The 16,484-nt window shown below is 45.3% G+C and overlaps 2 protein-coding genes across 2 annotated transcripts in view; one reads left to right on the forward strand and one right to left on the reverse strand.

Annotated features, from left to right (window-relative positions):
* Window positions 1–16,484, forward strand: part of LOC132475006 (putative olfactory receptor 13C6) — an 81,005-nt gene that overhangs the window by 11,075 nt on the left and 53,446 nt on the right.
* wdr95 (WD40 repeat domain 95) overlaps window positions 173–16,484 on the reverse strand; it is a 21,132-nt gene continuing 4,820 nt past the window's right edge. The window contains 23 exon segments of the mRNA XM_060075959.1: window positions 173–1,451; window positions 1,551–1,645; window positions 2,092–2,276; window positions 3,672–3,760; window positions 6,517–6,553; window positions 6,737–6,863; window positions 8,113–8,171; window positions 8,297–8,395; window positions 8,902–9,064; window positions 10,846–10,905; window positions 11,895–11,940; window positions 12,037–12,091; window positions 12,286–12,365; window positions 12,445–12,551; window positions 13,216–13,318; window positions 13,515–13,666; window positions 13,752–13,857; window positions 13,976–14,216; window positions 15,006–15,075; window positions 15,306–15,423; window positions 16,003–16,049; window positions 16,166–16,211; window positions 16,313–16,447. Coding sequence (XP_059931942.1) covers window positions 1,259–1,451; window positions 1,551–1,645; window positions 2,092–2,276; window positions 3,672–3,760; window positions 6,517–6,553; window positions 6,737–6,863; window positions 8,113–8,171; window positions 8,297–8,395; window positions 8,902–9,064; window positions 10,846–10,905; window positions 11,895–11,940; window positions 12,037–12,091; window positions 12,286–12,365; window positions 12,445–12,551; window positions 13,216–13,318; window positions 13,515–13,666; window positions 13,752–13,857; window positions 13,976–14,216; window positions 15,006–15,075; window positions 15,306–15,423; window positions 16,003–16,049; window positions 16,166–16,211; window positions 16,313–16,447 — 2,413 coding nt within the window. The 3' untranslated portion in view covers window positions 173–1,258.

The following is a 16,484-nucleotide window of genomic DNA, read 5'->3' on the forward strand; positions in this document are numbered from 1 at the left end:
GCGCAGGCGCGCCCTCTAGCGGCGGAACGGATAATTTGTTCCTGTAGCCCAGCGTCCACGTTTGTAGTTATTTATTATCATCACCATCCGTGATCAATGTCTGTACTTTTCATACCATATTGCACGTTTTATACAATGCAAGCAATATTGACATTTTATTTTCTACCTACCAACCCACCAACCTACAAATAAAAGCTGGTTTATACCAGGAACGTTTTGTTTTTAATATGGATATGGAGTGTCATCACATCCACACACCAACATATTTATAACCCGTATACATTTTTTTAGATACTTTAATAATGATACTTACAGACTTTTAATTTCACCAAAGATGTTTTAGACAATTGTTTCCCTTCACCAAGAAATCTCTGACACATGATAACATAAATGGTAAAACCATGAATAATTAATCGCAGTAAACTAGACATGGCGGTTTTCGAAGTCATTTTGCATGCAGGAATGAATGTGCATACTATGGAATTATAGAATCAGAAAATGTAGGTGTCCACGTCCCATTTTACTCTACTAACCCTAAATTGTTATAAGCTATTTAAAGAGCCAATGAACCAACAAAAAAACAACTCAGTTATTCAGCAGGTGCAGAACCCACTAACTAGGCCAGCACCCGGGAATCTAGTTCATCAGTGCAATGATAATGAATTGAATGAACCCTCCATTTTAGGACTGTAATCAATAGAGCAACAAAAAAAGACAATCAATACTGTATCAGACGAGTAACGACCCCATCACACTCAAGCTCAGTCATTTGAATAGAAAACTTATTTCAGAACATAAAGTTATTGTGAGACCAATTATCCCCATGGATGATAGGTCTCAAATGTATTTGTTTATTCATGAATTTATTTGTTTATGCATTGAATTATGCTCATCCTTCGACTGTGGACAAGCGTCTGTTTAAATAAACACTCACTCCCACTTCTCATCTACACCAGTCCCTAAAACCACAACCAACAAAACCACAGTTATATCAACCCTGAGGGGCTCTGGGAGATGAGGTCATCCTTTCTGTCCCCCAACTCCCCTTATCAGCACAAATTGTGTTTTTATTCCATCTACAGCAAAACTTCTTTGCATCCCAACTGTCAAACCAGACCCTGAACTAGCCTGCAGTCAGCCGTGTGTGCGTAGCAATAACCACGCTCTTCCCCCTTGACTACAAGGCCACATAACGGCCAATAAAACATCAGACTTTGTAGAAAGAACAAACAAGGAGTGGGAAGCACTATCCTTGTTGTTATGTGGTTTGGTTTGTTTCCAGGTCTTCAGTGGAGGAAGCTATGATGGGCTGGGGACCACCTATGGTCGGGTTTGGCTTCACACAGATCTCTGGTAGCTCCACGATGTCAAAGCACTTCAGACTGTGGTACACCGTCTGCCCAGCGCTCGACGGGGACTTGTTGCTGTGTTTGAATATTTCATGCCGAAGGCTGAGAAATGAAAAGATGCCACGCAAAACTTTAGCTCCATATTTATTTTGTATAGTCTCTATACGGCTGAAGTAGTAATAACATTGTGGGTTGACTTACCGCACGCCGTGTTGCTCTTGATACAATAAACCATTCATTTCTTTTTCAATGTCTTTGTCACTGATGGATGAGGGCTGAGGCTGGGACTCGGGCTGCTAAAGAGGGCAAGAGAGAGAGGCAGTAAAAGCAGATTTCAGCGAGCGATACTACACTTTTCATTGTCATTCAGCAGCTGCTTTTATCCACAGTGGAGCACAATCAAAGCTTGCAGAGTCGGAGCCACTGCCAGCTCTACGACCACTGTCACAACAGACACTACCGCACACAGGACCGCCGTACTGGAGGAAGGATATAATCACACCGACGACGACCCTGTTCACTGGCCTCCTGGCCATCCCTGGAAGGAGGGGTCCCCCACTCTGCGTTCCTTCTCAAGATTTCTTCCTTGCTGATTAAGGGAGTTTTTTCTTGCCCTTGTGGGGGCTTGGGTCCGGGGTGTGTAAACATTCGGCCTGTTAAGCCCTTTGAGACTCTAATGGTGATTAAGGGCTGTACAAAAAAAATGGAATTGAATTGAATTGAATTTAAATGCAGCTCATACCTTGAGCGGCGCCACGCCGGGGTGTGCGTGCCGGGGGTCAGCGGGGCGGGGGGCACCCGGGTCTGCTCGGAGGACGGGGTGGTCCGGCATGCTGAGGGGATCCACCAGGATCTCATGGGGGACCGTGGGGTGCCCCCAGGAGGCGGTGATACGGAGGTTCCAGCTGTCCGCCTGGCCGAAGGTCCCTGGGGACAGAGAGCAGGCGACGGCCCGGATCATGTTCCTAAAGGGCTGATTATGGCTCCAGGTCGACGCAACGCAAGGGGGTTTACGGACCCGTTACGTCCTCGCGGACCCGCCTCGCGTCCACCGCAAGGGCCTGACACGCGCCTCCCACAATCGTTAACCTCGCGTCGAGGCGACGCAGCAGCAAGGGCTGTGATTGGTCCGCTCAATAAAAACCGACGCAGAACCCAAACAGGTTTACAAACGAGTCGAGGCGTCTGCGTGGTCCTTGTGTTGCGTCAACGTGGAACCATAATCAGCCCTTCAGTCGGATAGCCCACTGAGAGCCAGCCTCTTCCGCAGATGACACGCCAGGGTGACGGACGTCACGCCTCGACCTCCCTGCTGGGTTTTCCGGTTCATTCACAGACTATACAATATAAAGATGATAATATAAAGGTCGCTCAATTCATTCATTTGGTCACTTTTGGTAGGCTATGTTTGGGAATCCCGACAAAGACATGCATATGCCGGCGTGGTAACCCATCTTTGGAATGGCTATTTGACGGAGAATGCTAAAGGTTTCACACACCCTCTGTCTATGGAAAATAGGAAAACACAAATAAGACCGAAGGAATGGAGGCAGCAGACTGCCTCCCCAGGTATTCACATGTCTGGGGGGGGGGGGGCAGCCATTGCCCTGAAAGGTGTTAATTAACTTGAGTCAAATATCTTGCCAGGTTCATTGTGCTTTCAGCAGGACAAACCCTGACAATCCAAGAATACACTTTGGGCCAATCTGTTTGTCAGACGCTTCTTCATGTTCTTCAGTGGATTTCTTTGTTTATTCCAATGCCGCCGCATGATCTCTTTCAAGAAAACTATCCAACACTTGAATTAAAAAAGGATTTTATCCTCTTTTTCTTAAGAAGATAATTAATGAAAAATTGTCTCTTTCTATGAGTGAGGAAAAATAAATCATGATTCTTCTAACACTGTATTCACAGCACTAGAATTCCGATTTAAAATTCATTTTGAGGTTTTATTCTCTGGACATTCTTATATAGATGGACAGTTTTGAAGGAAATGAATATGGCATAGTCCTACCCCATGGAGTCAGGGATCATTTGAAATGGCATAGTCCTAGACAATGGACTCAGGGAGAGGAATGTTGGATGAGCACAAAAAGATCATATTATTCTCCTCAGCTACCTCATCCTCCTCCCCCTCCTCCTACTCCCCCTCCGCCTCTTATTCTTTCTCTCCCTCCTCCTTCGCCTCCTCTCCCTCCCCCTGCTCATCTCCACCCTTCCCACTTAATAGGGTGAGCTAGTCCCATGATTAATGTCATCTGCATGACCCGAGAAAATGTCAACAAAAGAAGGGGTAATTCCCTGTGCAGGAACCACACCCACCGATGAATTCTCCATGGGTGCTCCAGAGGCGAACCGTGCAGTCTGTGGAGGAGGTGAGCAGCATTCGGCCGTACCCCACAATCTGCAATCTAGAGACCAAAACAGAAGAAGAGGAGACGTGAGCCAGAGCATAGACAGCACCTACCCCCCCGGCAGGACACCCACTGATAAAAGGCTTCGGTCTGACGGCCCAGGCAAGCGTAGACTTGATCCGTGTGAGCGCATGCCAAGTGGAGACTTACAAGACCCATACGAGATGCGTGTCTGTGAGGCGTCAAAGTACAAAGACCGAGAAACAACGAGTGAGTGTTTGATCAGAATGCGAACAGTGACCGCTGTGGTCCACTGGTAAGGCTGTTGGACTCTCCGCCTCAAGGTTGAGGGTTTGAACCCCAATGAAACTGTTAAATAATGAAAGTCTGTCATCATGGTGCAGGATAAGTTACAGTGCAGCTGTCGCAGTGTTGTGTTGTCGTACCCCCTGTGCAGAGGAAGTTGTTACCTTCTATCCCTGCGTATTGACATGCACGGATAGGCAGGCACGCTTGGTTTCACACAGTAAGATCAACTTTTATTCAGGAATTTAGAAAGCACTTCTAGTTACAGTTTGCACTACCACTTAGGACATTTAAAAAATGCAAGCCCTTTTTGGCTAGCCCTCTGATTCCTATGGTTAGGCTTCACGCCCTGACGGTGAAGGCAAGCGTCGACTCGATCTTTGTGAGCACATGCCATGGGGAGACATACAAGACACACATGAGATGCATGTCTGTGAGGCGTCAAAGTACAAAGGCCAAGATACAGCGACTGAGTGTTTGATCAGAAAATTAAGTGTGACTGCTTTGGTCCGCTGGTAAGGGTGTGGGACTCTCAGTGGCATGGTTGCTGGTTTGAACCCAAACGGCATCATTCAATTGTGACAGCAGGTTAAGTTACAGTGCAGCTGCTGCAGTGCTGTGTTGTCGTTCCCCCTGCAAAAAACAAGTTGTTACCTTCTATCCCAGTGTGTTGACATTCCCCGATAGGCCGGGACGCTTGGTTTCACACAGTTGATTCTGTTTGAATTTAGAAAGCACTTCAAGTTAAAGTTTGCAGTACCACAAAAAATACTTGACTTTTTGGAATATCCTTCTGATTCCTATGGATAGGCTGCACTCTGCCCAGTTGCTTGTCCGGAAACTAGGTCACACAACTTTTTTTGTGGCTCATCGGATTTAGATTGTATGCTTTGATTGTTCTCAGCCTCCCTTCTAAAGAATCAGTTATGGTTCCACCACGTCGACGCAAAGCAAGGACCACGCAGACGCTTCGATGCAGTAGTGAACATCTTTTGGTTCTGCATTGCGTTTCAGTGAGCGGACCAATCACAGCCCTTGCTGCTGCGTCGCCTCGGTGCAAGGTTAACATTTTTGAGAGGCGCACGTCAGGCGCTTGGGCGCTTGCAGTGGACGCAAGGAGGGTCCGCGAGGACGTAAAGGGTCCGTAAACCCCCTTGTGTCGCGTCGACATAACTTAGCCTTTAGAAAGCACTTCTAGTTGCAGTTTACACTACCACCCAATATTTAAAAAGACTAGCCTTTTTTGGCTATCTTTCTGATTCCGGCTACACTGCACGGCCTGACGGTTGAGGCAAGCGTGGACTCGATCTGTGTGAGAGCATGCCATGGGGAGACGTACAAGACACATACGAGATGCGTGTCTGTGAGGCGTCAAAGTACAAAGACCAAGATACAACAAGCAAGTGTTTGATCAGAATATTAACTGTGACCGCTGTGGTCCACTGGTAAGGCTGTTGGACTCTCCGCCGCAAGGTTGCGGGGTGGAGCCCCAATGGTATCGTTAAATAATGAAAGTCTGTCATCATGGTGCAGGATAAGTTACAGTGCAGCTGTCGTAGTGTTGTGTTGTCGTTCCCCCTGCACAGAGGAAGTTGTTACCTTCTATCCCTGTGTGTTGACATACCCCGATAGGCAGGGACGCTTGGTTTCACACAGTCATTTCTTCATGAATTTAGAAAGCACTTCTAGTTACAGTTTGCAGTACCACTTACAAAAATAAATAAAGTACTTGAATTTTTTGACTAGCCCTCTGATTCCTATGGCTATGCTGCACTCTGCCCAGTTGCTCTTGCGGAAACTAGGTCACATAGAACTTTTTTTGTAGCTCATCAGATTTTTGATTGTATGCTTTCATTGTTCTCAGCCTCCTTTCTAAGTCTCTTTGGATAAAGGCGTCTGCCAAATGACTAAATGCACATGGAGTATGGAGTGTTATCGCTCCAGGGAAGTGTGTTTGGTTCAGCCATAAGGAGTTATAAATGTAGGAGCAGAGATACACACTGTTGGTATGGTGTTTCTCTACACCTTGGTCAGTAAATGAACACATGGTGCCAAAGACTTCACGTACTTACAGGAGATTTTCAAGACACTGGGATGCATTCAGTCGTTTTTACTCGTTGGGACCATAATAACCATGTGTCACGCATCCTAACTTGAACTTATGTCCATCGCACACAGCGGCTACTGTTGGAAACACTGTAAATTATGCATCTCACCAACAACTCGGGCCGAGAGTTATTGGCTTGTGGTAAAGATGAAGCTGTACCCATTGGGGTGTTTGAGCAATAGGTCTCTCTGCATTGCTAATTACTGACTAATGTTTTGTTGCTGTTAATTCCAGTGCAGAGCACACTTTAAGTCACAGCAGTGGCGCGCAGCCTAATTAATATTTGACAGCAATCACTGGCTATATACATATGTTGGGACTGCAGGGCCTTGCTACGAGGGACACAGCATACGGGGGGGAAGAGATTTGAAGGAGTGAATGTGAATGTCTGTGCACCTACCCGGTTATAGTGCTGGTGTGGGCGCGCCAAAAGTTTTCTGCAGGAAAATGAAAGTAGTAACAGATTTATATGGTGAATTGTAAAACAGTCAGTCATTTCTACCACACCGCTGTTGTCCTCTGCTTGAGAAACACCGGCTTCAAACCATTGTGGATCTGAATAAGATGGAAGATATAAGATGGCTTAAAGAGAGAGGGAGATGGAGGAAGAGGACACAGACCTCTTAGAGGCTGGTGGTCCTGGCTGAGGGTCCGCACGTTGTAGACGGAGATGTACCCGACCCGGTCGGCAGCGAACAGAACCGTGCTGTCTGCTGCAGGGCTCAGCTTTGTGACCTGGCGTTCAGACTGAGGAAGGGAAGACGGCTCATGTTTGGCACCATTACAACCTTCAAGTCACAACTCAAAACTCACCTGTTCAAACTCGCACACAACGTCTAACTGATCACTGTTTTGATTGTTTGTTTGTTTTGTTTTGTCTTGTTTTTGTTTTATTTATTTTTTATTTATTATGTTTATTTATTTATTTATTTTTTCAACAATGTCTTGTTTTTTTAAACGATTTATGATGACTATATGCTCTGTAAGGTGACCTTGGGTGTCTTGAAAGGCGCCTCTAAATTAAATGTATTATTATTATTATTATTATTATTATTATGTTTGGCACAGTCACTGGAGCAAATTGGAAAGGAAATCCTTATATTTATACATGGCTAGGGTAGTGCAGTGCTGGGTTTGATCTACACTGTCCACAACCGACATTGTGGACCAACTTTAGCCAGACACCTCTAAGATGTCAGGCACACTAATTAAGATAGAAGTATCTTCTATATGACTAGTTGGCAAATAGCTATCTTACATTTTTAAAGGCAATGTCCTCGTTTTTGTCCTTAAAAGAATGTCAACGCCAATAATAAATAATACATTCTCTCACGAAGCATATGCCAAGGGGGGTGCCCAAAAACACTTAAATCATTAGTTGGCACCATCTTCTTAATCATACGCTTTCATCTTGATTCATTAAAATGTATGCTCACGTATTCTTTCCTAATTTATAGTTATAAAATGTAAAACTCATCACAAATCAATTCAATCATCACTCAGATGATAACCTAGAACAAACTACATAGGGGAGCACAGCTTTAAGATGCAGCTCTCTGCATCTCGTCGTCATTCTGTTTAAGCGGTCAACATAACACTATGTAAATACAGAACCTTATCTTACACTTTTATTTTGTATACATCATGTATTTCTACAGCATATACCATCCTCTGCCGTCTCTGCATGAATAACAAGCAGCCCTGACCCCCAAATCCCCTCCCGGCGTTCAGAAGAGTGTTATTATTATTAAGGGTATTATGCTAATAGGGGCTAGCCGTGTAGCGCCCCTGGCTGTGCGGTAACCAACGGTAACTAGAGCAAAGCCAAGGAGCTGGGGCGAAGTGGCCCCCGCCTGCCCAGTGTCTAATAAGCAATTACCCAAGGGGTGGCGACTCAGAGACCCACCTCTAACAGCCGTAAAGAGCAGGCCACCTTTTATTCTCCTGAATTCATCAACAGAAGAGAGACAAGTTGGTCAGCGAGAGACCTACCTACCGCCTTAAAACAACACATGAGTTGGCCTCCGTTCTGCACATTCCAGCAGTTTACGTAGCCTGTGGAGGTACGACAGCAACGGGGATCATTAGCAATGTATTTCAAGGCTTTGTGAATCGAGGATTACTGTACTGTACGTGGCATGATGAATGACCGTAATCAGGGCTATTCATTATGCACTCACCCGTTGTCCCGGAGGACAGAAGCCCCCTCACGCAGGGGTGCTCTGTGTTGGATGTGGCGCTCCGGAGGAAGATTAGAGTCAGAACGCTGGGGTCCAGTCCTATGTAGGGCACACCAACACACGCACACACACACACACATGTGTATGCACGCACAAACATACACATACGTTCATATGCATGCCAACCACACACACACAAACACACAGACGCACACACACACACACACATATAGACACACACATACACACACATATACATACATACATGCATACACACACAGAAACACACACAAATACATACAGGCACACATACACACACACGCACACACTTACACACACCCACCCACACACACACACACATACAGGCCCGGGCACACACACACAAACACACACATATATAAATACAGGCACACACAAAAACACACACAAGTGTACAACCAGGCGCACACACACGCACACACACTTTGTATTGTCAGTATTCGTCCCATCGGTTCTGAAGGTTAAACGTTTACATTCTCCCATCCGCTGTCATTTGTGTGGGTGTGTGTGTGTGTGTGTGTGTGTGCGTGTGTGTGTGTGTGTGCGCGTCCAGACCCACACCTCACCCTGCGCGGGGCTCTGATTGGCCGGGACGAGGCTGCGGAGGCGGCACTGGATGTGTCCGGAGACGCCGTTCCACACCAGGATCTCCCCGTCGTAGCTCCCCGTGGCCAGCAGGGCCGGGGGGCACTGGGCCAGGCAGAGGATGTCCTCCCTGTGCCCCCCCCTCTGGGGACAGAGGGGTACTGGAGGGTGAGGAGGGGTAGCCTACTGGGGGTGTTGTTAGCTGTTTGCTATGCTGGATGAACCAACTGCTACACACAGATGACAGCCGCTAATTACAAATCAGCGGCCGTCTTTCCTTCACTCTTCCTCCAGTGTGGATGGCAGAGTGGAACAATTGACCGGCCAAGCAATGGTTTTCATATGAAACCCTGAATTTTTTGTCCTGGTGTTCTGTGAACCATTCTTTATTAGACTGGTAGTGCAGCACCTTTACTCTCCCTCGAGTATGGATGGCATGGTTGGATTGTTCTCAGATTCCCCTTCAAGCCACCCTGAAAGCAGGGTCCAAAATGGACTTTTCACATTTGGTCTTTTTACTTGCCAGAGTGGAATAATCGACCAGCCAAGCAATGGTTTTCATGTGTAACCCTGATTATTTGTAGCTGCCAAATGGTAAAATCTCTCCACCACAGGTGTTCGTATTCACAATTCAAAAACCTGCCTTGTGTTGTGCTATCTGCAGAATGGCATACTCCATTAAGTGGAAGGAGGCGAAAACAAGCCGGAGCGAAGACCAAGTCCCCAGGCCGGAATGGGGAACTACAGCAATACATATGGAGCCGATCATAGATGTCCTGCTGCAGGCCATTGACCAAAGACATTCCCGAGCAGGTCCAGCAGAAACGTATATAGCGCCACATTTTTTATTGCCCTGTGTAATAAAACAATGTAAATGGGAATAGCTAGTTCAGGCGGGACATCTTAGTCATGCGCCCCGAATCAGCTGACAGCTAACGCGGTCAAATTAAACGCGACAGATAGGTAGACAGATGGGTGGTCAATTTCTGACCAGCCATCTCTAACACACAATCTGTGAGGTTGTGGGTGCTGAGCTGAATCTCGCCACCCCAGGCTCCACCTGCTTTGGTTCTGCTCTGGATCGCATATAACCAACAAAATGGGTTGAGATATCTGATGTACCCCCTGGGGAATTGCATAGTGCTCCTTGTGGTCAGATGTTGGTATGCTGTATCTGACATCTGTATGTCATGCTTTAAATCCTAGAGCAGGGAGCACAAGAAAAGAGAGGAACCCTACAGCCAAAATAAATTATATTACCACTTTATGCAATAAATAAATAAATCTACGACTTGAGTGAATCCTGACAGAACCATGGTAATGGTCAACTCAAAGGCAGGAGTCTCGCTCAAGATAAACACAATACACACACACACACACACACACACACACACACACACACACACACACACACACACACACACACACACACACACACACAGACGCACACACACTCACAGATCTGTCTCTCCCTGATCCACAGTGAGCCGGCAGGTTTAACAGTAAACACAACACTGGCCTTGACACGGCAGAATATTGTCAACCAATCAATGAAGGGCTTTCACAGTGCTGTCCATAGCCTACTAAAGTCAAGGGCTTCTGTTACCTATTGACAGAACTGGAAAACAAGGATATATAGATATAGAATTATATATATATATATGACGATTTGTATACGAGGAGCTAAAATTAGGATGTCGAATCAATCTTAATAATCTCATCCTGTATTGTACTTTATTAAAGGTTTAATTCGTTTCAAATTGTAAAATGTGTTGTACTGCAGTCAAAGCTCACAAAATAAAAAGCTATCTGTCTGGAAATACGGAGAGCTGAAGAGCTTATACGTTAGCAGGGAGGGGAATGTCCCATCATCCCCAGATGACTCCATTCCGACTGTTACGTAATGCTATGTGGTTCTCATTTACCAGATCATCGGGCCAGGCCGGCTGTGGGCTCGTCAGCAGACGGGGATCCTCAGGAGAGTCCTTCAAATATAGAAAGATAACTCGATCATCCCTTCGTCTCAAGCGATTATCATCAACTCTGGACAATCATAACATCACAATGGTACATCGTACTACAACAACAACAACAACAACAACAACAGCAACATTATGACTTCTCTTCGACATTGGCCGTTCTTGTTACATAAATACTATTTTGTACAAATACACAGGGGAGTGCATGATTTCCCCAAAGGTGCATGAAATGTGTTCTTCTGCACACACCAGACACACAGGTCACACCCTTCACAAAGATCTTTTGGAGGGTGGTGTGTGTGTGTGTGTGTGTGTGTGTGTGTGTGTGTGTGTGTGTGTGTGTGTGTGTGTGTGTGTGTGTGTGTGTGTGTGTGTGTGGTGTGTGTGCAATGCGTCCAATCACTACACATTTGCCAGTCCAAAGCCCCACTGAACACTGCGCCGCCTGAGAGAGAGACACCAGGGAGAGTGTTGCCGATGGGGGGGTCAAAGCCTCGGTGGAGGGCAGTAGATGAGCGGTCCTAATGCGGCATGTCATTCGATTAAGTTTAGAGGTGTGAGGTGATACGTACCCGGAGCACCCAGCTATGGGGGGGGGGGGACACCGTAGCAATAGCTTCAGCTAGCTCCTATTCCACCTGTGTATTAACTTCAAAGAGAAATGATGTCGTGTGCAGGAGGCGGGGGGGGGGGGGAATGTGCCCATGAGCAAGGCGTTTGACTATCTAACGCTCCCGGTGTGTCCGGTGCGCTGGTCGCTGCCTGGCACGGAGATATTCTTCCGTCGATTGGGTGAACATGTGTGAGTGTGAGTGAGTGAGCGTGTGTTGGTGAGGTCATCAATATCAAAGCACCAATAGAGGTAAGTACTATACACAGTGCTATACATTGTATTTATATCAATTTTGGCAGCAGTAGCAATGACATTTAACCAGAAGGGTTTGAGATTTTTAATTACTAATGTGCTGTATAGGAGGTTTTCTTTTTGTACTCACAGGGAAAATGTCAATCATGCGGTTCCAGCCAGCAGATATAACATAGCTTCAACAGAAAACAAAAAGCAAAATATAATTACTAAAGATGGAAAATGGGTGTCAGTCTGTCTGTCTATCTGCTGCATACAACATCCTTACTTACACATTTCTGTGGATTGTCAGATAAGCACAGTCACATATTTCCTGGCATTCACCTTCTGAAAGAAACATTTGAATGGGATTAATTTGGCAGTAAGACAGAATCAAAAGTAAAAGCCATTTCTTCACGTAACCTGGCGACTTCTCCGCTGGCCGAAAGAATGTGTAAAGAAAAAAGCCCTTTTTAAATTCTGATCAGAGGAATGTGTGCTTGTTTTGGGTGTTTCAACAATTAACAATTTCAACACCTTACCCCTTTTGAGTATCTTCAGACATTGGCCATTGTTGAAGTTCCAAATCTTGAGACAGCCATCTCTACCTCCAGTGATCAGTCTGAGATGGGAGGAGCAGAGAAGCTGAAAACAACTATCCTGGCCAAAGGAATACACAGCACTCAGCATGGATAACATACCTCCTCCCTTGGGGGTCAAAGGTCATGCATGTAACAGCTGAGGTTCCGTGTGCTTCCCCGAATTCAAAGACCTGGCGTCCGGTATCGAAATCCCACACTTTAATCACCTGAGGTAGAAAACGCTTTTCAGTCATGACATTGAAGGCAGCATGGATTGTATTAGCTGTTATGGAGTCTTAGTGCATCATGCATTTTTAGATATAATTGTAATATAACTCATGAATAAAGCATTGGTCCCAGTTGCTTCTTAATGTATAAAGATGTCTTGATGTGTGTTGTTGATAATTGCTCCATCTACATGAAATTATGCAAGTGCAAACATCTCCAAGCCTTTACACCTTTAGGAGTGGAACCGTATCCTTAATGCATTGACGCTCCGGCAATCACAGGCAGCAGTAGTTAATGTTAATCAGCTCATTAAAAGCCTCCTGAAGGAAATGTCTCCAGGTGTCTGAGACGCAGACAGCGTACACTGGAGCACAGGGTTGTAAATGTAACTGGACTGCATTTATATAGTGCTTTTCTCACCATTTGCCACCCAAAGCGTTTTACAATATTGCCTCACATTCGCCGTTAATGCACACATTCACACACCGACAGCGGAGTCAGCCATGCAAGGCGACAGCCAGCTCGTTGGGAGCAGTTAGGGTAAGGTGCCTTGCTCAAGGAAACCTCGACACTCGGAGGAGCCAGGGATCGAACCAGCAACCTTCAGGTTACCAGCCAACCCACTCTACTCTACTCTAAAAAAAAAGTGTGTGAGGTACGCACCGAGCCCTCAGAACAGCTCACAACCTTGCGTAGCTGCTCACTGTAGCCGCAGCACATCACCGGCTCGCCGTGGGACGCGATCACATGACCCGGAATTCTTCGCCTTCAGCAGAAGATAAAAGGGAAAACTCCATTCTTCTATTTCTAATTAAATCCAGGCTTATCAGTCAAGGTCGCAGTGAAGCGACGAACCGCAGGCGGGAGTTAGCTCAAAAACACTTCAATAAATGCTGGGAAGCGGTCAAATTAAATCGGTTATCATCAATAAAAAATTGGACAACCACTAAGAACAGACGGACCTTGTCTTAAGGGAGAGCAGACACATGTGGTCGGCAGCGATGAAGATGGTTTTCATGCAGGGTGAGTACAGACATGCAGACAGGTCACCGTGGATAAGGCTGGCTTTGGGCTGAGTGTTAAACACGCAAGACTGATCTTCGATATCCCAGATCTGGAATACGTTTTTGCAGATGTTGAGTTGACCGCATTTCAAATGTACATAGAAGGAATGACGGCCGGGTTTACACATTGCCTACCTTCACAGTGGTGTCCATCGAGACGGAGAAGATCTGACCGTCCTCTGAGGAAATGCACAGGTAGAAAATAGGGGCAGCGTGGCCTTTCAGAATGCCAGTGGGTTTCCTGTTGACCGCCGACATGACCAAGACCAAGAAGGGCGTTTATCTCATCTCATCTTAACATTTTCAGGGTTTGTTTATCCAGAATAGTGTGTGTGTGACGGGGTGAATGCCTGGCTCACCCAGGGACACAAGGGTTCCACAAGCGCACGAGTCGGTCCATGCCACCGGTCACCAGCAAGTCGTGTTTCTTACAAAGGTCGTATGTCTTCACGCCTTTGTAGGCGCTGAAGACGGTCTGGTCGCAGGCCAGCCGAGGTTGGGGCGTCCAGTTGAGCTGGACCTTCTTGGCCTTGCCTTCGCTGATGCCCTCTGTGATCTCCTTAATCTTCTGCTCCACGTTGGTGGAAGGCTGCACACAGCCTGGACGTGGACCGGGACAATGCAATGAGAAGATTAGAATCCACTTTATAGTCATGGCACACATACAACGAAATGAGCGCTCTGCATTGAAGCCATCAGTAGGAACAGGCGGCAACCAGACGGCATGGGTTTGTGACAGCCAAGGCGTTTGAGCATGAAATAACGAAACACACCAAAACCGAATGGAAAAGTATAAAACCGAACTATGGAACCATACAAATGGCTTATTTCCATTGCGCCTTTTTCAAAAAACTTTCTGGGGATCAAGGCTGTTCTTTGAGGTCTGATCATTAGCAACCTCCCTCATAGCGAATTTCGGCTTAGTTCATAAGCGCACTGGCGCTGTTAGAGAGATGTGAGAATTGAGTCATCTCCAGTCAAGACTGAGCTGCTGAACTGTCAGCGCCACCAATGTCATTGCTACCCAAGGAGATCAGAGTGGCCGATAAATGATAAATGTTTGCAACTGAAGATCTGCTCAATCCGAGACACTGTTGGTTCGCTACCATTTTTGGGACAGCTATCGAAATATCGTAGGCAGTATAGTACTATCTACACTAAATACAATTGAAGCTGTTGGATTGATGTTATTTAGTCAACTGTATTGCATTTACATGTAGGGCATTCAGCAGACGATGACGTTGAATGTAGGAGTGACGTTTTCTACCTTATGTTATTGTTACTAATTGGTTAAAAATAAACCAAGCTATTTGTAATGTCAGACAGTTGCCTTGGCAAGTTGGTGATCATCGCTTACAGTATGCAGTCAAAAACTGAAGCCTTTTTTACCTATGACGACAGAGGAGGCCTCGTCATTGGATGAAGACACAACCGCAGAGAAGTTTGGAAAATACTTCACCTGAGAGGAAAAGTAGGGTGGTAAATGTATGAGGACACTACTACGATAATTAATAGTAATGCTAAAATACAGACACTGACAATCATCGCCAATGTATTATTAATTTTAATTGATCTGGATATGATGGAAAGAAAACATAATATTTATATTGAATGAATATAATAATGCATATGAATATTTTTTACATTTAGAACCATTTTCTATTCAAGGCCAGGGGAGCAAAATCCCACCTTTGTAACCCAGTCTTGGTGAACCTTCCATCGGATGAAAGTCACGTTTGAAGACATTGTTGCATGCTCCAGTGTGATGGTGGGCACATTCTCTGTTTTTGGTAGGTTCTTCCATAATCTACAACATCAAATATACATTGTTTAATATTAAGGAGACTCTAATTGGGGATATGGGTCTATCAATGCGTCTGCATCTGTCTGTCTATCTATCTGTCGGTCTGTCCATCTGCCTGTCTATCTTTCTTTCTATTTCACCAAATAAACAACTTTTTAAATAGATTCCAAATGACCTGAAAGTCTCTGAATGCATTTGGGTTGTATGCATTGCATCATACTTTATGAGTCAAATGCAGTGGTCTTAAATGCCTGAAGACATTATTGTGGAAAGAAAGGGCAGAGTTGTTGTTCATAATGGAAAACTACTGGAACCTTTTTATGGAATTGTACATGGTGGTGAATGTATCATACTTTTGTTAGTTTTTCACCGCTTGTGTTTTATTGCAGTAATGGTGTTTTGTGTTTTATTACTTGATATAATTTATATTTTACGGTTGCTGCTATTTTGCCTAGGTCTCCCTGTCAAATTAGATGAAATTGGTTATGCAAAGGTTGAATAAAAGAAATGTCATTGTTTTAAAATTGATATGAAATCACACACACACAAAGAAATATATATATATATGCATGTACATGTTACCTTAGTGTTTCCCCTACGGAGGACATTAATATGATATTCACGCATCCCTGCGCCACAAAAACAGGATTAATTCTACACGGTATTAATTAAGCAGAAGATGATAACATTTCTTTATCATCCCACTCATTGCACACATTGTAAACAAGGGGGTAAAACCACCTACTTGGCAGTCTCCGTACAGGATGGAGCATTCATCAGCTCCTGTGAGGCTATAAAAACACACAAATAAAAGATGGGCCTTATTTTATGGTTCAGACATTAAAGTATGCCATGATGAATATGGGTGCTGGTGCAGCGACGTGGTTCCCACCAGTAGTCTAACATCAGAGGCAGTGTCTCTAGGCCGCTAATCTGGCAGTAAGCCTCCAGAGTCGAGAGCTCATAAAGTCGGATCTCTCGGTCCCTGGATGACGGGGTGGTGGAGAGAGGTTACGGACCAGCGTGACATATGGGGGCGAACACATCGCCATGGATATAATCCA

This window comes from Gadus macrocephalus, chromosome 16, assembly GCF_031168955.1.
Source record: "Gadus macrocephalus chromosome 16, ASM3116895v1".
Classification (NCBI taxonomy): Eukaryota; Metazoa; Chordata; class Actinopteri; order Gadiformes; family Gadidae; genus Gadus; species Gadus macrocephalus.